This window comes from Macaca nemestrina, chromosome 12 (assembly GCF_043159975.1).
Source record: "Macaca nemestrina isolate mMacNem1 chromosome 12, mMacNem.hap1, whole genome shotgun sequence".
Lineage (NCBI taxonomy): Eukaryota > Metazoa > Chordata > Mammalia > Primates > Cercopithecidae > Macaca > Macaca nemestrina.
The window spans coordinates 130,291,733-130,316,756 of record NC_092136.1 but is presented as its reverse complement, the minus strand read 5'-3'; the positions used below and the strand labels follow the sequence as shown (position 1 = coordinate 130,316,756).

The 25,024-nt window shown below is 41.5% G+C and overlaps 2 protein-coding genes across 11 annotated transcripts in view; both read left to right on the top strand.

The window, feature by feature from the left end:
- Nucleotides 1-13,500, top strand: part of LOC105476183 (sorting nexin 19) — a 40,728-nt gene extending 27,228 nt beyond the window's left edge. Inside the window, exons 9-11 of the mRNA XM_011731861.2 lie at nucleotides 8,631-8,815; nucleotides 9,721-9,808; nucleotides 10,874-13,500. Of these exons, the coding sequence (XP_011730163.1) occupies nucleotides 8,631-8,815; nucleotides 9,721-9,808; nucleotides 10,874-11,006 (406 nt within the window). The 3' untranslated portion in view covers nucleotides 11,007-13,500. The remainder of the gene's footprint in view (nucleotides 1-8,630; nucleotides 8,816-9,720; nucleotides 9,809-10,873) is intronic.
- LOC139357626 (uncharacterized) overlaps nucleotides 11,564-25,024 on the top strand; it is an 82,119-nt gene continuing 68,658 nt past the window's right edge. For 7 of the 10 annotated variants that reach the window (XR_011611192.1, XR_011611191.1, XM_071075847.1 and 4 more), the window contains exons 1-2: nucleotides 11,588-11,687; nucleotides 14,754-17,115. Coding sequence is in view for 1 of the 10 variants with exons in the window: in XM_071075850.1 (XP_070931951.1) it covers nucleotides 17,073-17,081 (9 nt within the window). In the remaining 9 variants the exon portion in view is untranslated. Of the gene's footprint in view, nucleotides 11,688-14,753; nucleotides 17,116-25,024 lie in introns of all 10 variants that reach the window. The other 3 variants (XM_071075850.1, XM_071075848.1, XM_071075849.1) reach the window with 2 other exon arrangements.

Genomic DNA, 25,024 nt, shown 5'->3' with positions numbered 1-25,024 from the left:
ATTTGATTGTTTATTTGTGAATGACACTATTAAATGCTAAAGGAGATGTCAAAATGAATTATATAAGATTTCTGACTTCAAAACCTTAATAGTCTTTTTTGGGGGGTTGGGGGGCATTTACAAGAAGCTCAGCCAATGCTTTGAGTAAATGAATGAACAAATTAAACACATATTTCCAATGAGGAAGAAAAAGAATCAACATCAAATGAAACCAGGGTAGTTAAACTGCGATCAGATTCTAGGTGAACATATTTAAAAAATAGAAAGAGGGGACACATACTGAATAATGCAAAAATAGTAGTAATAGAACTAACAAGAACAGGGTCTAGTAAGCTTCAACTCAGAAGGAGCTGAGGTTGTAGATAAATATTAAGGGAAAAGACTTAGGTGAAAAACACACATGTCACATGTTACTAACAAGAAAAAATATATATAGGTAATGGTTTGGGACAGATGCTGTAGTATTAACTGATTACATGGTAAAAGCATTTATTCATTCACTCAACAATGAATGAATGGGTCTATTATTTGCTAGGCTGTTTTCTATTTTCTTTGTCAAGGAAAATGCCCTAGCAAGAAGAATTGAACAGACATGATTAAAGTAGAATTGATGACCAAAATAGAAATGAAAATAACAGAGCGTGTAACCTATTTTAAAGTTTGTACATTTAAACCTGTACATGGCCTAAATGAATTATATCCCATGAAACTTAACAAATTTATATTTAACATTAAAGACCTAAGGTCATTAAGAAACATTGCCATTTGTCCATATGGGTTAGAGATGCACAGGTATCTTGCCTTTTTAAAAAAATGGTTACAGGTTCTTGACCCCAACATTTATCTCTGGAAAGTTCTGAAGCAGATGATGAAGTAGATGTTTGTGAGCATTTGGGAAGGGAAATGGGGAACCCTAGAAACCATTATGGTTCAGTAGAAATGTGCCCTGCCTGATTAGTATGCAGTTGTAGTTACATTGTATATGGATTTCAACAAACTTTTGCCATAATATCCATATGGACAGAATGGAGTATGTTGCCTGCACTATAGTACTTTTAAGTAATTTGTGGCTAGTCGAGTGTCTTTAGCCCAAGAGTATTAAATAATATCATAAACTGATGCCATCCTAGAGGGAAATTTCTAGTGATAGAGCACTGCTCTTCATCTTATTCTGATCAATTTTTTTATCAGAAAATTTGCAAGTAATTCTAATCCTAGAGGAGTAGTTAATACTCTGGATGACAAAAATTAAGATTCAAAAACATTTAGAAAACTTAGAATGATAATCTAAAGCCAACAAGATGGAATTTGGTAGAAATAAATATTGTAAGCTATAATTTAGATTTTTTTTTTTAATTTCACAAAGAAGGACAAGACTATACTTAACAGAGGGGCACACGATTTTTTTTTTTTTAAATGTTCATATGTGGACTTAGAATTTTAGTTGACTGAAAACTCAGTATGAGTCAGTGCTTTTGACATGTGTGCCAAAAAGCTAACACAATCTTCGGCTATATAAGAAGTATAGCGTCTAAATCAAGGAAGGCATCAATCCCCTATATTCTTTGCTGGTCAGGTCACATCTCAGAGCTGTTTGGTTCTGGGCACGTCATTTTAAAAGAAAAACAAAGCAGCATACCCAGAGGATGGAGCCAGGATAAGCAGTGGTTCATTCTCTCCTTCATTCATCAGACATTTATTGAGTGTGTTTGAGGTTGGCAAAATCAAGGATGTATAGGTGGTAAAATGGAGGTAGGGGAGAAATAATAGCTGAATTTTAAAATGCAAAATGTTGTCTTTTGGAAGAGATTTAACCTAGTATCTGGTAACTCCAGAGAGTAGAGCTAGGACCAATGACTGGGGTTTATTAACACAAGGAGGCAGATTTGGGTTGGCAAAGTTTAAGGAGCAGCTTCAGCGAGTTTCGATTATGCTTTGAAGGAATTAAGCCACTTCCCCGAGGTCACATTGCTAATTGGGTAGCAGAACTAAGATAAAAGCCCAAGTTTCTGAATTCACAGGACCCAACCCTTGTCTATGCCATTATATGACAGAGGAAGTTTCTGCTTTGGGAGGAGACTGGATAAAATAACCTCTAAGTTTCCTTTCAAATCTCAAGTTGTATGTTCATATAAGCCACTTGATGTAAAATATTTCCTTTTGGGGCCCAGTATTTCCATATTTGGAGTTGGTGAGATTGGAAAAACCACTAAGGTTGAACAGATGATTTTTTGAAATTCCTTCCTTAAGAATCCTTCCATTTTTTAATACGTATTAATTTCATATCTGTGATGTGTACTTTACTAATCAAAAATAAAAACTGTGGCTAGATATAAATGTATGAAACTCAGATTCTTATACTGTGGTATTTAGGAGAGTGTCAAGTCTTCCCTTGAATACATGATTCAAAGGTGTAGATCCATGATTTAAAACATGAAAGCGAAAATCAGGGAAGAAATTGTGCAAACTCTGAGCCATTTTAGATTTCACAGTAGTCATTGGGAGAAAGAAGTAGTTTCTTGCCCTCAGGGTTCATTTCCTCCTCATTCTTCCCCAGCACCGGGCAGGAAAGGATGGTGACCTAGATACACAGTCAGAGGGCAGCAGTGTTGAACTTTCTCAGACACAGCTGAGTAACTTGGGTCTGGATAGTTACAGGACAGAAGCCTAGAGCTGAGAGCTGACAGGGGGAACTGTCTGTAAACACAAGAAGGGGCCATGGCAGGAAGACAGAGGCCTGGGAATGGCATCAGAGAGAAAAGAAGTGTAACTTTTATCAGGTGTGAAATTGGCAAAAACAGTTTGTTTAATGGAGAATGTCCCGAATCTACACCATCACCTCCAAGACCTCCCTTCTCTCCCACCCTATAGATTGCTGCTACTGATTGGATGAGCCAATACTCATACTTCTGTGCTAGGACTGGCAGTACAGAACGCAGTGTTCGTGGTTGAGGCCCCTGCAAACATTTTACTGGGTGCTTGGTGGGTGGAGATGGGGAGCGTTTCCAGGAAGCTAAAAATATGGCTTGGGCTTCTCCTCTGAACGGAACTCCTAATTCTTGACTCTATATGAGTGTTTTTCAAACTTTTTAAAAAACTTCAACCTACAGTAAAAAATGCATTGTACATTGCAGCCAACTATGAGCATACACATAGGCACAGGCACATACACACATATGCATGCACGCATATCTGATGTATACATATATATGTACATACATACGAAAAAAGTGTCTGCAAACATGAGATGCATCTTTATGTTATCACAAATAGCAAAACAGATTATATGACCTCTAATGATGTCCAGCCCACAGTTCGAAAAACACTGCGCTATAGCCATCGGGTTTAAAATGGCTATGAAAGTAGCCTGATACAATTGTATCCAAAAGTCCCTAAGTCTAAGGCAGGATTCTCAACTGGAGCAACTTTGTCCTCAGGGGACATGCGGCAATGTTTGGAGACATGTTTGGTTGGCACAACTAGCATCTAGTTTGAGGGGAGGAGGGGCAGGGATGTTGTGGAATGTTTTATAATGCACAGGAAAGCCCCTATGACAAAGATTTTGCAGTCCGAAATATCAGTAGTACCAAGGTTGAAAACCCTGCTCTAAGGGTAATTAAATAAGTCAATAATTCTAATTTATTGAAGATGTATTTAGGATGACAGAAGTTTTAACTTGATCTTCCTTTTCTGTCTGTTTTCCTTTGAACTATATTTGGTATCTTAAGATAAGGTTGGAGCATAATTGCCCTTGGATTGTCTATAGAGGTACAGCCAATAGATAAATAGGCTGGAAGGAATGGACCTGTTATTTTTCTTGTATTTAGACTGCACCAGGCATTTTCATTTAGAATATTGTTGTGGATCTTATGAATATTTTCTGTTTCATGATTTTAGTATCTTCTTCCCTTTCTCCTCTTCATTAAGCCGTACTGATTCAAGACCCTTTCTCACTCAGCTATAGCTGCTGTCTTAGAAAAGAAGTGAAGGGGATTTGGCTAATTGGATTAGACATGGTCTCTAAAGCCTTCTCCTCTTACTCATGAGATTTGATTCTGCTGTTTTGATGGGAAATGACCTTCTGCTAACCTTGAAGTGCCATCTTAAGCCCTAGTATTAAACTGTCTCCTTTTTAGTCATTGCTTCATTCCTGTATCTGTGGCTATTTCAGACCAGGTTCCCTTGAACATGGAGTAGATGTGCAGTCCCAGCGTACTGATAAGCCCTGATCTCCACATCCTCTCTTCTCCCCTGCCTGGCATAAGTGAAGCTTTTGAATGTCTTGGGGTCAAAATGGTGTTGTATGGTGGGGTTTTCTTGCCATTTTATTGGCTATTTCTATGCCCCCTGGTAAGGCTCTGAATCATTCAGAGGTGGCTTAGAGAGAGACCTGGTTTGGGTTCTTTTTTCTTCTCTTCTTTGGGATGAAGGCAGGATAATAGAAAGAGGTATCTCTAAATCAAGTATCAGACCTGGAGTAGTAGTGGAAAAATAAAACCAGTGCTATCTGAGGCTATTCCCTACCATATTTATTTTAGCGTATTTACTTCATGCATCTTGTATTTCATAAACAATAGCATTTGTATTTAGTAAATGATTTATTATAAGTAGTTTCTTTTTCTTTTTCTTTTTTTTTTTTTTTGAGATGGAATCTCCCTCTGTCGTCCAGGCTGGAGTGCAGTGGCGCAATCTTGGTTCACTGCAACTTCTGCCTCTGGGTTCAAGGGATTCTCCTGCCTCAGCCTTCCTGAGTAGCTGGGACTACAGGTGTGCACCACCATGCCCAGCTAATTTTTTTTTGTATTTTTAGTAGAGACGAGGCTTCACCATGTTGGCCAGGCTGGTCTCCAACTCTTGACCTCAGGTTATCTGCCCGCCTCAGCCTCCCAAAGTGCTGGGATTACAGGTGTGAGCCACTGTGCCCAGCCTATTATAAGTAATTTCTAATGAATAGTAAGAGGAACATGTGTGTGTTTTGACCTTGAAGCTTTAGATTTCTGTCAGCCTAATAGTAAGTGGTACCAGCAAATTCCAGAAACTGATGCTGGAAAAGCTCCTATGATGTATTAGATTTCAGACACATAAATTCCATCCTTTCCATTTAAAGAGAGCTCTATAGGGATACAAATCTCCTTTTAACCTTCCCACTCCTATGATAAGAATAGAAAGATGCAGTGTAGAATAGCGAGATGAAGAGAGTTAATGGAGAGATGTTGCGACGTCTGTCCCTTTTAACGATCCTACACCTAATCTCTTTGTCTTCCATGTTGTAGCCAGTTTCCAAATACACCAAGCATGATTAGGGGAGTTAATAAAGCTAGATAATGAAATGGTGGTGTGTATGGAGTTTCACCTTAGAGAAGGATGACAGAACCAAAGGAAGGGAAAGTGGGGATGGAAGGGAGAGGAGAGATCTTTGGATGAAGAGATCTCCACCTTCTTCATTGCTCTCAAGAACCTGTGGCAGCTGGTTCCATCCAGGTGTTGGGCAAGGCAGAGTCTACCAAATCCCTGAATATGGCCATTTACAACTTGAGAAAGGCATTGTGGGTGATAATAAAGTATGTCTTAGAAGTTGAATTAGAGCTTAAAAAATGTCGAGATTGTATTGTGTGAGGACAGTGGCAGTAGTGGTGGTGATGTTTTTGGTTTGGGCTTTATCATGTTTTCCTTCCAGATTGGCATGCTCATCATTTTTAACGAGACACCGTCGCTCAGAAGTTCTGCGAACAAGAAAGATGTGTTACACTTGGTCTTCTACACGCTTCTACAGGCTGCCTGGGGCTAGGAAATAAGACCATGTGAGCCCAGAGGCCTAGGATAAAGCTTCTGTTTGCCAACAGGGGGAAGGGTGGGCAGAACGTAGGCAAGAGGAGAATCCAGGAAAGAGAGCAAATGTTTAAATTGTGTGTGGTGCAAGTGTGTGGTTTGTGTCTTTTATCTTCAGAGTATGGAGAAGAATAAGGAAAGCTGGCACTCTGCAGCTCCCAGGGACTAGAAGCCACTTTCTAAACTCTGTCCCTCTTTGTAGGCCTGGAGGGAGTTTATTTCTGCTAGTTTATAGAAGTCCTGTTTCTTACATTCCTGGGCCTGACTTTTTCCAGGGCCTCCTGTTGGCCAGTTCTGTGCCTTGTGTGTACAGTGCTTGACAGTGTATTTGTCTCGTCAGCAGTTGATACTTACTCAGAGGTGGCAGTCCTTTTCGTCAGTGAGTTGTGCTTATTAGCTCCCACAAATTTATTTGACTCATAGACTCATCCTTATCATCAGGTGCTTATTTTTACCTTTTCATACTTTTATGTGTCTCCCCAACATTTCCATTTAGAGTTTGAAAAACTGTCTTATAGATTCATATAAGTTTATAAATTTATATTTTGCCACATGATAAAATTCATTTTGCACCCAACACATGTACATGAGACACTTAATCAGCGTGCAAGAGAACAAGGAGGATATCCTTGTCATAATGTCATATGAGGTCCTGTCCCATCAGATAAATTAATGTTCATTCAGAAGAATCTAACTCTTGCTTTGTAAGACACGCCCAGAAGATGGCTGAGGTACGCAGGTTTGCTGGTGTGTAATATGTTCAGTCTAGGGAGGATTGTGTGGCTGAAGATTTTAGTTTGCAAGACTTTGCCCCTCTCCCTCAAGACACTTAGATGAGACCCTAAGACAAGTCATTCTCCTCAGCAAAAGTTGCAGAAGTATACATGTCTTGAGGTGAAGAAGGGAGACCTTGGGTCACTTAATTCCCTGCAGAGAAGCCGATCAGGTCATTGCAGCCACCTCCCTCTAGTGACCCTCTTATATAAGCCGGAACAGGAATTCTTGCTACTGGATCCCTTTCATCAGGCATCTTAGGCTCGCTGAATGAAAAGCCCTATAAAAAGGAGATGTGGCCCTAATAATAACAAATACGATCGTGATGGCTATTTTGGACAAGAACAGCTTTGTGCCACTCTTGATCTCCATCGATGGCTGCCATTCTTGCCCTGCTATTACCTTACACACTTCCTATTCTTAGAATCAGTTGTGAGCCTTGGGCTTGGGGGATTGCAGCCCCCATGGCTGGAATGCCCAGCTTGAGTGGAATGCAGACTGTCTGGCAGAGTGGAGGTTAAATAAAGTTTGCCTTGGCAGCCCCCTCTGCTCTTGGATGAGTGACAAGTGACTCGAGTATAGGAGCGAGGAGCGATGGCATGAGCTCCCATGTGGTGCAGGATCAAACGAGTCTTCCACGCATGAATAGAAGTGGTTGATTGTCCATCCATGACCAACACAGCTATGTCAGTCTTAACTGAGGTGGGTGAAGGGGAGGCCTCAACAGCCTTGAACCTCAGCTTCTGACCATATCACTTTGAAAAAAATGCAGGAACAGATAAAGAATAGTGTTGAACCACTTTCTAAGTTTCCAGCTGAACTCCAGATTTGGTATACCTCCCCCTCAGAGTAATTGACTCATTTTTGAAAGTAAGACAAAGGGAAAATTTTTCATTGAAATAAGAACAGTTAGTCAGTCAACCGTTTCTTGAGCACCAAGCCCTGTGGGAAATATTTTTTTAAGTACAAGACACAGAACTCTTACAGCTTATAATTTAGTTGAAGAAGTAAAGCTATAAACACCTTTAAAAAGCAATTGTTCCAGAACTACCTGCCAAAGGAGGTCTATGGAGAAGGAGAGCACTTCCAGCTGTGGTGGTCAAGGATTTCATGGAGGAGGTGGGGTTGAAAAAGGTCTTGCCAGAAGCAGACTTGAGACTTGTTCTTCAGGCAAGGCAAGAAGAGGCCCTTGTTAGTGAGAGAACTGTTACGAACAAAGGGCAGATGTAGGAAATCCCTAAGACAGTCATGAGGACTTGAAGTCCAGGGGATATGGCTAGGGAGGATAGAGAGAAGAATTTGTATAAAGATCGCCAGACCCTTAGTTCTAAAGGCTGTGTGTACATGTTACCAAGAAGGTTATGATGCTTCCCATCAGAGGAGAGCTGAGAAGGTGTAAGTGCAGCCTTGCCCAGAGACCAAGGCCCTTTTAGTGTTCTCTTCTGTAAAACCGCTTGTACAGTAGGTGGCACATAGTGAACACTCAGTAAATAACACGATTCTTATTGTTACTCATTCTTCAAATTCTGTTATCCCAGGTTGTTGAATTGGCTTGGTTTCCATTACAAGAATCAGTGCTGACTTTGTCCTGTTCTGATAGCTTATGTAACTGATGGTATCTTTGTCTGTTTGGGCTGCTATAACAAAATACCGTAAACTGAATGGCTTATAAACAACAGAAATTTGTTTCTCACAGTTCTAAAGGCCGGGAGGTTCAAGATCAAAGTACCAGCAGAATTGGTGTCTGCTGAGGGCCCTTTTCCTGGTTCATATACAGCTGTCTTCTCCCTGTGTCCTCATATGGTAAAAGGGGTGAGAAGTCTCTCTCAGGTTTCTTATTATAAGGGCATTTACCTTTGCCCCCATGACCTGATCACCTCCCCAAAGGCCCCACCTCCTCCTACCATCACCTTGAGGGTTAGGATTTTGACATACAAATCTGCAGGGGAACATAAACAGTCAGTCCGCTGCCTTACTATTTCCTTTCCTTTAGCTTTATCTAAGCTTTCGTCTCTCTTCTACCACAGGTGGCTAGAGGTGCAGGTAGCTAATTTAACAAGTCCACAGCGCTGGGTGCAGTACCTCAGGCTTCTTCAGGAGTCCATCTGGCCTGGTGGAGTTTTGCCTAAGTTTCCACGGCCTGTAAGGACCCAGGAGCAGAAACTGGCTGCTGAGAAACAGGCTTTGCAGAGCCTGATGGGAGTCCTCCCAGGTAAGTGGACCAATGAGATCAATTATACCAGTCACAGTTCCCTTCCATTCTGCTTTGCCACCATTACCCCTTCACCTTTTCCTGTTTGTAAAAGGGCCCTGCATGTGGCTACATTCAAAACTCTGTTGACCCATCATTTCTCAGGCTAATAGGAAAATGAACAGGGCTGCATTTCTTTTATCCCTTGCTCAGCTGATGCCAAGGGAATGGAAAAGAACTCTATGGCTGCACCCTAAATACTAGGTGACAATCCTGCAGATATTTAGATTAATAACTTTCTACCTGCAGGCAGGTCTGGGGAAGTCTGCCTGCAGGGACAGGTCTCAGAGCCATTTCCAGGAGATGAAGACTTCAGATTCTCTGACAATTCATAGCATTCTGGGACCAAGGAAGAAAATCACACATCCCACAGAAGCTCCAACTTAATAAATTGCAGCCATTGAGTATGGTACATGGCCTTTAGCAATAAGTAAAAACAAAATCTGAGAGGGTTGTTTTTCCTTGCGTTGTATTTTTAGAGGGCCAGGAAGGCAGTTTGTTGCCTGTGACTGTGATAACTAGGAAACAGTTGTGAACTTAGCTCTGGACAATCAATTTTATTTACCCTTATCATTATAACTGTGTTTACCAACCTAAACTGTTACATTGGAAGGAGTACCTGCATTTGAGTGACAGGTTACAAAATAATTTTTGAAGCCCATTCTTATGTAGACACCTAACTTAAGAAACAAATTTTTCTCAGGTTTTCCCTGTGTTGTGAGGATTTTAGTTTGGCTGTGTGGTTTAGAGGTATGCCCGAAATACCGAACCTATGTAAAAACGGCAGAGATCCTGGGGAGAGACTGTCCTTAGAATCTAAAACTTCAGTGGTAACACACACATTCCATCTGTTTTTTCCTCCTCAGATCTCGTAGTAGAAATTCTTGGGGTGAACAAATGCCAGGTGAGCTGGGGTCTAGTCTTGGAGTCACTACAACAACCGCTTATCAACAGGTAAGTGGAAAAATGTTATTCCAACATCAGCATAGTTAAAGCCGTCTCTGATCTTAGAGGTATCCAAGGTTTCTGAGTGAAAAGCCCACATTCCGAAGAATAGGATTGTAGTCTTTACTTGGTCTGGGCACTGACTACAAAGTTTGATGTCCAGATCCACACACTAAGTAAAACCCACACCATCAGGCTTCCGAGCAGATCTTCATGTGCTAGGAAGTCACTCTTGGACAAACCACCATTTGTGTTTGGAAGAACCCTATGCAGGCCCCCACATGAGCTGCTGAAAATGACCTCTTATCCTCCAGGCTTGTTCAGCATACTTGCTCAGTGCTCTTTCCAACATCTGCCAGCCGCTGTGAATGCTCCAAGAGCGTACCCTGGCCTGTGTGTCATAGACCACGTAAAGATGTTTACCATAAGCCCCTGGCGTCATAGCAAAGCTGTGATTCATGTCAGGACCAGGAGTTGTCTTTGCTTCATATCAGGTAGACAAGATAGTAAGGTTGGAATTTCATAAAGGGACCAGAAATGCTGGGTGAGGAGTCCTAGAATAATCCAGAAGAGGTAGATTCCATCCCGTGGGCTGTTACTCTTCTGGAAGTATTGAGTAATCTTACATTCAAACCCTACCCCAAAGCAGACTGTGTTTGTTAACTTCCTCAAGGATCCTGGCTTTGCCTCACTGCCTGTAAGGCAGCCTATAAATTTAAGGTAATTAATTATGAGAAACAGCAATAGTCAGGAGCTCTGAAAGTGTCTAGGAACCTGACATCTCAAGGATTTGTTATCAGTTCCTCAGCGCAGTGCTAATGTAACTACGTAAAGAGAAATGGAATTTTATAAAACTTAGTCTTATGTAAAACTAGTCTTATATAAAACTGTTCTTGCCTTTATTAGGGCCAGAGGCTTTATTAGTTCAAAAAACATTAATTTCTTAGCAGAAGTTTCATCAAGCTATTGAAGTTTAGCATATCGGTGATGGGGGAGGAGAAAATAAATGTCATAAACAGGATCTTGTGTTTCCTCACTGAGCCAAACCGTAAGTTTTTTGCCCATTTGTTTCAGGCATTTGATTTACTGTCTTGGGGACATCATCCTGGAATTCTTGGATCTCAGTGCCTCTGTTGAGAAGTCTGCTGCTACCACCTCTGCCTCAGATACCCCAGGCAACTCCAAGAGGATGGGTGTCTCCTCTTAGCTGGTTATTCACGCATTCTTCCCAGTTCAGGGAAGTAGAGTTACTCAGCACCAAAGACCAGTCAGGAAGCCTGTGCCCTCTACAGCTAAGAAGGCCTAAGTTCTCAGTGGCTCACTTCTCTCCCACTTCTCCATTTGTAGCAGGTGGAAGGGGTATATGTGTCCCAGTTGCATGCACATTTATTTCCATGTTTCTTTTGGAACATTGGGATTGTTCCAAATGTGAGTAGATCCTGTTTCCTTTAGGAAAAGAAGCTGTGAGGTAGAGGAATGAGCCCCTTTTGCTTCTCTTTTTGCCATCCTCCCTGAGATTGTTTGCCAGAATCCTGGCCCTGTGCACACATGTGCTTAATCCACCAGCACACAAGCTCTGGATAGAACAGGAAAAAAACCGTGGCCAGATTTCCTTGGAGGAGAAAACAACCTTCTGAGCTCTCTGTTCCTAACCGGAAACTAAAAATTCATTCAGGGCCATTCTCACAAACCAGACTCCTGGGTCTAATCTAGTTTCCCAACAGTTCCAGAAGAAGGAGGAGGGAAGAAAATTTTTCAAGGAACTTCTTGCTCATGTGTTGCTGTTTCCCAACACATCAGCCTTATGGAAGATGTCATGAGGCTGCTTCCCTGGGAGGCTACACTTCTCCTTTCCAGAAGACTTCAAAGCTGACTGCCAAAGCTTCTGGTAAATCCACCCCACCCTTCACACCCTTTCCTGAAAGGCATTTGTACGACACATTTCATTTATTGGCTTTTCTCCCAACCCCCTGCCCTAGAGCAATGGAGTTTTTGAATTGGTGACCCTCTCTATATCTTCAGCAAAATTGCATGACTAGCTGCATATTCAGCCTCAGTTTTTCCAAGGAGAAGGTAAAGAGCACTTGCCTCCTGTCTTAAGAATGCAGAAAGAGTAGGACTAGCAAGCCTGGGGGATGAAACCTCCCTTTATAAGTCTTTGACAGAGAACTTTTATTATTCTGAACAGATAAGATTAGCAAACTTACAAGGAATAGCTTCTTATTTCCCGTTCCTTATGGTTATAATTAGTCTTTTAACAACACCAGCATGAAGGCAAAGGTGTTTTGTCAGACTGCAACATCTATTAGCAAGGCAAAGCAATTGGGAATTGCTGGAGAAGGATAAACGGTGATGGAAAAGGATGCAGACAGTCACAGGGAAGTGCTGTATATTAAACACATGTGAATAGCTGGCAAAAAGGTGTCAAGGATGTCACTGGGAGCCCTTTGGCTTCACACTTGCCTGTTAGCGCCTTGCTTTCACTGAATTACCAGAGCCTGCCACTTGAAGGAAGGTCTTGGAGTTAGACTGATGAGAAGGCAATGGGGTGTCAAAAACAAGTATCAAAGTTCTCTTAGATTCTGAAGTAGGTGATGAGCACACAAAGTGGTTTGTGAGAGAAACTTTTAAAATCTTTTTACTTTTTTGCTCCTCTGGAGGCTTTTAACCCTAAATTGTGTCTGATTTATTTGGGAGGCTTAGGTGTGCAATTCTTGCCCAAAGGCAAGGAGATGAATGAGATGTCTCATGGCTCCTTCTAGCCTTAAAAGTTGACCATTACAGTGACTTTATGGCTCCAAAGTTCTTGAAGCATCTCCAGCCCTAGACTTTGACAGGACAAGGTTGCTCAGCATCTCTACCTTCCATGAGTACCTACAGGAGTCCAGCCAATGTATTAGAGCTGATCATTCAGCTCCTTCAGTGAGGGCTAAGATCCTATTCTCGATGGGCATAGGGGGCAGCCCTGTTTTGTGCCACTTTTCTCTCCCCATACCTTCCTTTCATGTGTACTTAGCCACCTGTGTTGCTTTGAATCTGCTGCCAGTTCTGGCTCAAATGTGGCACAAAATCAGTACATCAGACACACCATGAAATCCCTGTGGCTGTAAATTCTAAGGAATCTTTTGACACTTCCAGCCCAAAGAACTTATTTTTATTTCATATTATATAAGAGTCCCCACCTCTACTCCATGTACCCCAAAAAGATAAGCTGTCCTCAGATCCTCCTTCTACCCAGGAGGGAAATAATGGATATTGCCAAGGGAACAATCAGAACTTTGAAAATGACCTGCCAATTTTGGGTAGCAGGTTCAGACAACAAGAGAGTAACAACTGGTAGAGAGCCACAGGTTCTGGAAAAGATGCTCCCAGCTGGCAGGGTGAGAAAAGGCAGGGAAGAATTGGGCCTGTGCTAATCCAGGAAGGTTGTTTTGTTTGCTTGTTTCTTGTATTTACTCGTGACTAAATTTTATTCATTTAAGTCAGAATTTTGATATTTGAAATAAGACTACTTTCCCTTTTCTTAATATCTATAAAAAAGACGAGGCAGGGATGCTGTGTTCTTTCTGTCCAATTCTAAATGTGATCCTTGCCATTGATTATTTGAATTCAAGAAAGCTGTACTTTTTCATCACATATAACTCACAGTTTCATTTTCACATTTTTGGATTAGACTTAATAAAACCTAAATGGAAAGTAAATTCCTAAACCTGAGCCTAGGAGCATGTATAAGTTTTAAAAACAATACAGGCTACTCCTATTTCCATTTTGGAAATTTCCAGTTTACAAGGTGATTTTCTTATTGTTGTAAAGAAACACATAATGTGAGATCTGCCCTCTTAAGTGTACAGAACATTATTTGTTTATCTTGAGATAGTACATTATTAACTAGAAGCAGCACACTATTTTGTAGCAGACTGCTACAGGTTTTTCATCTTGCATAACTAAAAGTTTATACCCATTGAACAGCATCTCCTCATTTCCCCTCCCACCAACTTCTGGCAGTCACTATTCTACTTTCTGCTTCTGTGAGTTTGACGACGCCTCATATAAGTGGAATCATGCAGTGTTTGTCCTCCTTTGACTGACTTATTTCACTTAGCATAATGTCTTCCAGGTTCATCTGTGTTATAACATGTGACAGAATTTTGTTTTTAAGGCTGAAAACCTTCCATTGTATGGCTATGCCACATTTTCTTTGTTCATTCATTGAGGGACATTTGGGTTGGCTCCACGCCTTGGTTATTAAGAATAATGCTGCAGTGAACATGGGAGTATGAATATTTCTTTGAGGCCCTGCTTTTAATTATTTTAGATAAATACCCAGAAGTAGGATTGCTGGATCATATATCATTCTGTTTTTAATTTTTTGAAGACCTTCATACTGTTTTCCATACTGACTAGACCATTTTACATTCCCACCAACAATGTACAAGGGTTCCAATTTCTTCACATCCCATCCAACACTTGTAATGTTTTGTTTTTTTCATAATGGCATCTTAAAAGGTATTAGGTGATATTAGTATCTCGTGGTTTTGATTTACATAGCCTGGAACATTTTTTAGTCTTCCTGTGTCCTACCCAGGTTATTCATTTCCAGCTACTGCTCTTCCTTTGCTCTTAGCACCCAACACCAATTGTTAGGTCCTGGATGAAGTAAAAATATGTGTAACTATGGTGCCTGGCTATATGAATCAGGATGCTCTGGACAGGAATGAAATTATGAGGAAAATTTATTTTCTTTCATAACATTAGTATGTGAGTAGGTAAGCCCAGGAGTTTGGTGATTCAGCAACTCTGAGACCTCTTAAGGGGCCTGAATTCTTTCCATCTTTCTTCCTTGTCAGCTCTGTTCTCAGACTGCCTGCCTTCCTGGTGCTGTAGTTTCAGGCATCACTCCCAGAGATAACATTCATAAAAGAACAGGAGCATCTCTTCTGTGTTTTCTTCTAAGGAATGAAGGAACCACTTCCCAGAAGTCCTTCAAGAATCCTCTTCTAGGCCGGGCACAGTGGCTCACACCTACAATCTCAACACTTTGGGAGGCCAAGGTAGGGGGATTGTTTGAGGGCAGGAGTTGAAGACCAGCCTGGAACACATCAAGACCCTGTCTCTACAAAAAATATAAAAAATGAGTGGGGCATGGTGGCTCTCACCTGTGGTTCCATCTGCTAGGGAGGCTGAGGCAGGAGGATCACTTGAGCCCAGGAATTTGAGGCTGCAGTTAGCTATGATCACACCATTGCATTCTCGCCTAAGTGACAGAGTGAGACCCCAAATCAAAGGAAAAAAAAAAAAACTCTTAAATGACTCATTGGCTAGAACTACCCACCTCATGCCAATCCACTGACACTGAGAATGGCATTGTGATTGGCTTTCAATAGTATTTGCCCCCAGAGATGAGGTCATCTTCCGTGAAGGTCAGATATCTACAGAAATAATTGATGTTAGCAAGAAAGAAGCAGAGAATGGGTGTTGATAGACAGTGTCTGCTCTAGGGATGGGTCATTCTGCCAACATTCAGCAAATCCTCTGTCTACTCTCAAAATGCCTGGTACCAGCTAATAGTTAACATTTTCTGAGAGCATTACTTAGAGTTTACATATGTTCACTTATTTAACCCACAAATCAACCTTTAAAGGTAGGTTCTGATGTAGTGGGTTGATGCAAAAGTCATTGCAGTTTTGCCATTTTAATGCAATTACTTTTGCACCAATCTAATATATCCCCATTTTATAAATGGGGAACATGAGGCACATAGTGGTTATGTCTTACCCACAGTCATTTGCAAGGGAGTGATAGAGCCTAGATACAAATCATGTCAGTCTGCCTCTGAGCCTACATGTATAGCCACTATACTAAACTGCCGTCTGCCTTACAAAGCAGAACAAGACCAGGTTCTCACTTTCAAGGAGTCTACAGTCTAGTATAGGAGCCAGCAAACTTTCTCTGTAAAGGTCTGGAGACTACATGTTAGGTTTTGCAGCAGTGTGGTCTCCATTGTAACTACTCAGCTTTTCCATTGTAGTATAAAAACAGTCGTAGACAAGTCATAAACAAGTGTGGCTGTGTTCCAGTAAAACTTGATTTACAAAAATAGTCAGCTGACCAGATTTGTCTCATGAGGCATAGTTTGTGGACCTGAGGTCTAGTGAGTTAGAATACTGCTTACCAAATTTTAATGTTTGTGTGATTCACGTAGGATCAGTTTAAAATGCAAATTTTGATTCAATAGGTCCGGAGTAAGGCCTAGTAAAAGTGTAAGTGCTATGCTCTAAAAATGTCGAGAGCATGATTATCACCCTCCTCTGCTGTTTGAGGGGTAGGGAGCATTTGGAGATGCCTTGTTGCAGGAACCCATTCAGCCAAGCTGTCCTGGCAAACCATACCTCCCACAGCTCCCTCCACACCGGCTGTTTGTCCAATCTAACTTTGCACCGGAGCAAGATGTGTTTTCCCAAGATGAGGAGAGGAAGGTTAGCCCACGCTGCTGGATGTGGAAGGGAATGGGAACCAGGGAAAGAATGGTAACTGGGGAGGAAGGGAAACCATGATACTTTTGTAGTTGAAGGCCTAACTGGGCGTGCTTTGCCATAACTTGGCCCCTCTGCCTCCTTTCCACTGGAAGTGCCAGAAATCGCAGGGCAGCAGTCGCTCACCTGCCTTTGTAGACAAGAAAATGAAACCATCAAAGGGTGAATTTCAGCTAGCCTATTGCCATCACTCTTTTATGGTATAAAGGATGAGAGAGGCGGTGAGGGAGACATTGCCCCAAACATGATGTCCACATCCTAAGACTTGCCTGATATTTCATGTTACACAAAGACAACATTGACTGGTTTAAGAGAAAAAAAAAAAAAAAAAGGAAATCCAGAAGAATGTTTTAATTATCAAGCATGAAACAAGTGAAAATCATCAGAATCTTTTTCCTTCTGTGACTTGGTGGCAACAGTCTGTAAAGCCAAGGCCACCGTGAAGTGGTAGGGGAAATTTGGGCACCCACAGTCACCTTGGCAGACACACGATGCTATTTTCAGACTTGTGGAGCCTTTGCGCTGCCTCCCTGTCATCCTCACCTGTCTCTGGTCTGAAAGTCCATTTTAACTCTGCTTTCTTGGAGGCAGAAACCAGCATGTGACAGGCTGCAGAGAATTACTCCTGGCTCTGATGTCTCTTCACCAGCTTGACAAAACCTGGTTTCTCCACCTGTCTTTCCTCTCTAAGCCTTACCTGCAAGCGCGTCCATGAAAGCCACCACCGCACCATCTCTGGGATGCAGAAGGTTAGGAGGGAAGAATTAAAAAAACAAAACGAAGGTAACAGTATCAAGATCCAAACTTAGAAAACATTTCTTGAAGTGACATTATCTGCTCCTTTTAACCCCATCCCTTTGTCACCAGTGTTTGTTTAGGAAGTATAAGCTAATTTTAATATTAAAATGTTGTAGTGATTAAGAAGGTAAGTTTGTGAATAATGTATGAGTCATCCACACTTTTGTCTTTTTTCCCACCTTATGTTCCATGCTGCACCCTGTTATAAGCAGAGTTGACTGTGATTACTTCCAGAAACTTTGATTAACCCATGAGAGTAAAGACCTAGCTCGATAAACACAGAAGTCCCTGATTGCAGACAAAAGGACTCAAATATCAACAAAAGCAATGATTTGTTTATACTGTGTTCAACTGGATGTGGTGACTTGTGAGCATAGGTAATCAGCCCTTTTGCCCGCACCCCTGGGTGAAGAATCATTCTACTCCTGAAACTATCAAAAAGATTAACCATGAATGTTGATATGAAATACCTGCTTTTCATGCCTTGACACTAAGGAGAATAGACCTTATTAAGGAAGGAAAAACACTTCTGGAGTTTACCTCCTTTACACATGCAGCTTGCATAGAATCCAAATTCAGTGAGCTGACAGCAGGCCAGTTCCTTGCCACTTTATAAAGTTGACCCTCTGTTATCTATAAATGCAAGTGGCTTATTCAAGAATAGCAAGGGCAGCTTTCATTAAGGACTTGTGCATCTCTAGGAGAATCATATGGGCTTGGTTGGCAATAGAACATTTTCTTGGGGACAGAATGTATTATAGATGATTTAGGCAGGAGGTTAGATGAGAAAGTTCCACAAAAATCTAGGGATGTTTTATTCTGCCCAAACCACCATGTTCCTTCCTGCTTTCATTTTTTTTGTTCATGCCCTTCCTTCCACGTGGTAGATTACCTGCTCTCCTCCGGCTGGGCAGGTAGGCTACCTCTGCCCATAAGGACCAATTCAAGTTCCCTTTTCAAGAAGCACTGTCTTATTGCACCAGCCAAAACTCTCCCCACTTTCTTTTTAGTTATTTACACTGCCTTTCTAGTAAATGTGCATGTATATGAAGTCCTCAGTAAGAGATTATAATTCTTGAAGGGCAACAAACATAACTTTTATCTTTTTTAGTCCTATTATGTCCTTATGCCCCCCAACTATATGTATATACCTAGTGCATGATAGGTACAAAATAAATATTAAAGTTTACTTAATTAAAGATTGTTTATTTAAGAGGCAAAATTTGTGAATAAGTCTGGATCTTGATACTGTTCCTTTCATTTCTTTTTTTTTTGTTTTTTTATTTATTTATTTATTTATTATTGTTATACTTTAAGTTGTAGGGTACATGTGCATAACGTACAGGTTTGTTACATATGTATACTTGTGCCATGTTGGTGTGCTGCACCCATCAACTCGTCATTTACATCAGGTATAACTCCCAATGCAATCCCTCCCCCTTCCCCCCTCCCCATGATAGGCCCCTGTGTGTGATATTCCCCTTCCTGAGTCCAAGTGATCTCATTGTTCAGTTCCCACCTATGAGTGAGAACATGCGGTGTTTGGTTTTCTGTTCTTGTGATAGTTTGCTAAGAATGATGGTTTCCAGCTGCATCCATGTCCCTACAAAGGACACAAACTCATCCTTTTTGATGGCTGCATAGTATTCCATGGTGTATATGTGCCACATTTTCTTAATCCAATCTGTCACTGATGGACATTTGGGTTGATTCCAACTCTTTGCTATGGTGAATAGTGCTGCAATAAACATACGTGTGCATGTGTCTTTATAGCAGCATAATTTATAATCCTTTGGGTATATACCCAGTAATGGGATGGCTGGGTCATATGGTACATCTAGTTCTAGATCCTTGAGGAATCGCCATACTGTTTTCCATAATGGTTGAACTAGTTTACAATCCCACCAACAGTGTAAAAGTGTTCCTGTTTCTCCACATCCTTTCCAGCACCTGTTGTTTCCTGACTTTTTAATGATCGCCATTCTAACTGGTGTGAGATGGTATCTCATTGTGGTTTTGATTTGCATTTCTCTGATGGCCAGTGATGATGAGCATTTTTTCATGTGTCTGTTGGCTGTATGAATGTCTTCTTTTGAGAAATGTCTGTTCATATCCTTTGCCCACTTTTTGATGGGGTTGTTTGTTTTTTTCTTGTAAATTTGAGTTCTTTGTAGGTTCTGGATATTAGCCCTTTGTCAGATGAGTAGATTGCAAAAATTTTCTCCCATTCTGTAGGTTGCCTGTTCACTCTGATGGTAGTTTCTTTTGCTGTGCAGAAGCTCTTTAGTTTAATGAGATCCCATTTGTCAATTTTGGCTTTTGCTGCCGTTGCTTTTGGTGTTTTAGACATGAAGTCTTTGCCCATGCCTATCTCCTGAATGGTACTACCTAGGTTTTCCTCTAGGATTTTTATGGTATTAGGTCTAACATTTAAGTCTCTAATCCATCTTGAATTAATTTTCGTATAAGGAGTAAGGAAAGGATCCAGTTTCAGCTTTCTACTTATGGCTAGCCAATTTTCCCAGCACCATTTATTAAATAGGGAATCCTTTCCCCATTTCTTGTTTCTCCCAGGTTTGTCAAAGATCAGATGGCTGTAGATGTGTGGTATTATTTCTGAGGACTCTGTTCTGTTCCATTGGTCTATATCTCTGTTTTGGTACCAGTACCATGCTGTTTTGGTTACTGTAGCCTTGTAGTATAGTTTGAAGTCAGGTAGCGTGATGCCTCCAGCTTTGTTCTTTTGACTTAGGATTGTCTTGGAGATGCGGGCTCTTTTTTGGTTCCATATGAACTTTAAAGCAGTTTTTTCCAATTCTGTGAAGAAACTCATTGGTAGCTTGATGGGGATGGCATTGAATCTATAAATTACCTTGGGCAGTATGGCCATTTTCACGATATTGATTCTTCCTATCCATGAGCATGGTATGTTCTTCCATTTGTTTGTGTCATCTTTTATTTCACTGAGCAGTGGTTTGTAGTTCTCCTTGAAGAGGTCCTTTACATCCCTTGTAAGTTGGATTCCTAGGTATTTTATTCTCTTTGAAGCAATTGTGAATGGAAGTTCATTCCTGATTTGGCTCTCTGTTTGTCTGTTACTGATGTGTAAGAATGCTTGTGATTTTTGCACATTAATTTTGTATCCTGAGACTTTGCTGAAGTTGCTTATCAGCTTAAGGAGATTTTGGGCTGAGACAATGGGGTTTTCTAAATATACAATCATGTCATCTGCAAACAGGGACAGTTTGACTTCTTCTTTTCCTAACTGAATACCGTTGATTTCTTTCTCTTGCCTAATTGCCCTAGCCAGAACTTCCAGCACTATGTTGAATAGGAGTGGTGAGAGAGGGCATCCCTGTCTTGTGCCAGTTTTCAAAGGGAATTTTTCCAGTTTTTGCCCATTCAGTATGATATTGGCTGTGGGTTTGTCATAAATAGCTCTTATTATTTTGAGGTACGTTCCATCAATACCGAATTTATTGAGCGTTTTTAGCATGAAGGGCTGTTGAATCTTGTCAAAAGCCTTTTCTGCATCTATTGAGATAATCATGTGGTTCTTGTCTTTGGTTCTGTTTATATGCTGGATTATGTTTATTGATTTGCGAATGTTGAACCAGCCTTGCATCCCAGGGATGAAGCCCACTTGATCATGGTGGATAAGCTTTTTGATGTGTTGCTGAATCCGGTTTGCCAGTATTTTATTGAGGATTTTTGCATCGATGTTCATCAGGGATATTGGTCTAAAATTCTCTTTTTTTGTTGTGTCTCTGCCAGGCTTTGGTATCAGGATGATGCTGGCCTCATAAAATGAGTTAGGGAGGATTCCCTCTTTTTCTATTAATTGGAATAGTTTCAGAAGGAATGGTACCAACTCCTCCTTGTACCTCTGGTAGAATTCAGCTGTGAATCCATCTGGTCCTGGACTTTTTTTGGTTGGTAGGCTATTAATTATTGCCTCAATTTCAGAGCCTACTATTGGTCTATTCAGGGATTCAACTTCTTCCTGGTTTAGTCTTGGAAGAGTGTAAGTGTCCAGGAAATTATCCATTTCTTCTAGATTTTCCAGTTTATTTGCATAGAGGTGTTTATAGTATTCTCTGATGGTAGTTTGTATTTCTGTGGGGTCGGTGGTGATATCCCCTTTATCATTTTTAATTGCGTCGATTTGATTCTTCTCTCTTCTTTATTAGTCTTGCTAGTGGTCTGTCAATTTTGTTGATCTTTTCAAAAAACCAACTCCTGGATTCATTGATTTTTTGGAGAGTTTTTTGTGTCTCTATCTCCTTCAGTTCTGCTCTGATCTTAGTTATTTCTTGCCTTCTGCTAGCTTTCGAATGTGTTTGCTCTTGCTTCTCTAGTTCTTTTAATTGCGATGTTAGAGTGTCAATTTTAGATCTTTCCTGCTTTCTCTTGTGGGCATTTAGTGCTATAAATTTCCCTCTACACACTGCTTTAAATGTGTCCCAGAGATTCTGGTATGTTGTATCTTTGTTCTCATTGGTTTCAAAGAACATCTTTATTTCTGCCTTCATTTCATTATGTACCCAGTAGTCATTCAGGAGCAGGTTGTTCAGTTTCCATGTAGTTGAGCGGTTTTGATTGAGTTTCTTAGTCCTGAGTTCTAGTTTGATTGCACTGTGGTCTGAGAGACAGTTTGTTATAATTTCTGTTCTTGTACATTTGCTGAGGAGTGCTTTACTTCCAATTACGTGGTCGATTTTGGAGTAAGTACGATGTGGTGCTGAGAAGAATGTATATTCTGTTGATTTAGGGTGGAGAGTTCTATAGATGTCTATTAGGTCTGCTTGCTGCAGAGATGAGTTCAATTCCTGGATATCCTTGTTAACTTTCTGTCTCGTTGATCTGTCTAATGTTGACAGTGGAGTGTTGAAGTCTCCCATTATTATTGTATGGGAGTCTAAGTCTTTTTGTAAGTCTCTAAGGACTTGCTTTATGAATCTGGGTGCTCCTGTATTGGGTGCATATATATTTAGGATAGTTAGCTCTTCCTGTTGAATTGATCCCTTTACCATTATGTAATGGCCTTCTTTGTCTCTTTTGATCTTTGATGGTTTAAAGTCTGTTTTATCAGAGACTAGTATTGCAACCCCCGCTTTTTTTTGTTCTCCATTTGCTTGGTAAATCTTCCTCCATCCCTTTATTTTGAGCCTATGTATGTCTCTGCGTGTGAGATGCGTCTCCTGAATACAGCAGACTGATGGGTCTTGACTCTTTATCCAGTTTGCCAGTCTGTGTCTTTTAATTGGAGCATTTAGTCCATTTACATTTAAGGTTAAGATTGTTATGTGTGAACTTGAGCCTGCCATTATATTAACTGGTTATTTTGCTCGTTAGTTGATGCAGTTTCTTCCTAGCCTCGATGGTCTTTACATTTTGGCATGTTTTTGCAATGGCTGGTACCAGTTGTTCCTTTCCATGTTTAGTGCTTCCTTCAGGGTCTCTTGTAAGGCAGGCCTAGTGGTGACAAAATCTCTAAGCATTTGCTTATCTGTAAAGGATTTTATTTCTCCTTCACTTATGAAACTTAGTTTGGCTGGATATGAAATTCTGGGTTTAAAATTCTTTTCTTTAAGAATGTTGAATATTGGCCCCCACTCTCTTCTGGCTTGGAGAGTTTCTGCCGAGAGATCTGCTGTTAGTCTGATGGGCTTCCCTTTGTGGGTAACCCGACCTTTCTCTCTGGCTGCCCTTAAGATTTTTTCCTTCATTTCAACTTTGGTGAATCTGGCAATTATGTGTCTTGGAGTTGCTCTTCTTGAGGAGTATCTTTGTGGCGTTCTCTGTATTTCCTGGATTTGAATGTTGGCCTGCCCTACTAGGTTGGGGAAGTTCTCCTGGATGATATCCTGAAGAGTGTTTTCCAACTTGGTTCCATTTTCCCCCTCACTTTCAGGCACTCCAATCAGACGTAGATTTGGTCTTTTTACATAATCCCATACTTCTTGCAGGCTTTGTTCATTTCTTTTTCTTCTTTTTTCTTTTGGTTTCTCTTCTCGCTTCATTTCATTCATTTGATCCTCAATCGCAGATACTCTTTCTTCCAGTTGATCGAGTCGGTTACTGAAGCTTGTGCATTTGTCACGTATTTCTCGTGTCATGGTTTTCATCTCTTTCATTTCGTTTATGACCTTCTCTGCATTAATTACTCTAGCCATCAATTCTTCCACTTTTTTTTCAAGATTTTTAGTTTCTTTGCGCTGGGTACTTAATTCCTCCTTTAGCTCTGAGAAATTTGATGGACTGAAGCCTTCTTCTCTCATCTCGTCAAAGTCATTCTCTGTCCAGCTTTGATCCGTTGCTGGCGATGAGCTGCGCTCCTTTGCCGAGGGAGATGCGCTCTTATTTTTTGAATTTCCAGCTTTTCTGCCCTGCTTTTTCCCCATCTTTGTGGTTTTATCTGCCTCTGGTCTTGATGGTGATGTACTGATGAGGTTTTGGTGTAGGTGTCCTTCCTGTTTGATAGTTTTGCTTCTAACAGTCAGGACCCTCAGCTGTAGGTCTGTTGGAGATTGCTTGAGGTCCACTCCAGACCCTGTTTGCCTGGGTGTCAGCAGCAGAGGCTGCAGAAGATAGAATATTTCTGAACAGCGAGTGTACCTGTCTGATTCTTGCTTTGGAAGCTTCCTCTCAGGGGTGTACTCCACCCTGTGAGGTGTGGGGTGTCAGACTGCCCCTAGTGGGGGATGTCTCCCAGTTAGGCTACTCAGGGGTCAGGGACCCACTTGAGCAGGGAGTCTGTCCCTTCTCAGATCTCAACCTCCGTGTTGGGAGATCCACTGCTCTCTTCAAAGCTGTCAGACAGAGTCGTTTGCGTCTGCAGAGGTTTCGGCTGTGTTTGTTATTGCCCTGTCCCCAGAGGTGGAGTCTACAGAGACAGGCAGGTTTCCTTGAGCTGCTGTGAGCTCCACCCAGTTCGAGCTTCCCAGCAGCTTTGTTTACCTACTTAAGCCTCAGCAATGGCGGGCGCCCCTCCCCCAGCCTCGCTGCTGCCTTGCCGGTAGATCACAGACTGCTGTGCTAGCAATGAGGGAGGCTCCGTGGGTGTGGGACCCTCCCGGCCAGGTGTGGGATATGATCTCCTGGTGTGCCTGTTTGCTTAAAGCGCAGTATTGGGGTGGGAGTTACCCGATTTTCCAGGTGTTGTGTGTCTCAGTTCCCCTGGCTAGGAAAAGGGATTCCCTTCCCCCTTGCGCTTCCCAGGTGAGGCAATGCCTCGCCCTGCTTCAGCTCTCGCTGGTCGGGCTGCAGCAGCTGACCAGCACCGATCGTCAGGCACTCCCCAGTGAGATGAACCCAGTACCTCAGTTGAAAATGCAGAAATCACTGGTCTTCTGTGTCGCTCGCGCTGGGAGTTGGAGACTGGAGCTGTTCCTCTGTTCCTTTCATTTCGTTTATTCCTTTCTCCCGACCTTCCACATCCCAAAGATAGTGTGCTGGTGACTTTTATGGAAATGCTTGCAGGTAAGGCTTGAAGGGTGAAGATACGTGGAGAAACCACTGTAAACCTCTTTGAGATTAACCACTTATTTCAGTGGAGGGCACTGGCTAATTTGTACCAGACCTGCCCCAGACAGTTTTGTACATCTTGCATGTGGGTGGGGACCCAAAAAGTTTCCTTTTCAGTGAATCTATTTGGATGAGACAAAGAAATCTGTTGCTCAAATGTTTTCATCAGAGGCTACCCCCTGTTCAGGTGTGTACCCTGCATCCATGTGGGTTTGCGGATGGCATATGACATTTGCAGCGCCAGAGCTCATTGCCACAGATCAAAGGGAAGTAAGCATGCATATGTGGATGCAGCGGGAATAGCTGCGGTCTTTCTGCTGAAGAGCAGGGTTATGTACCTCCTATTCGAAATCTGGAGAGGACTGAG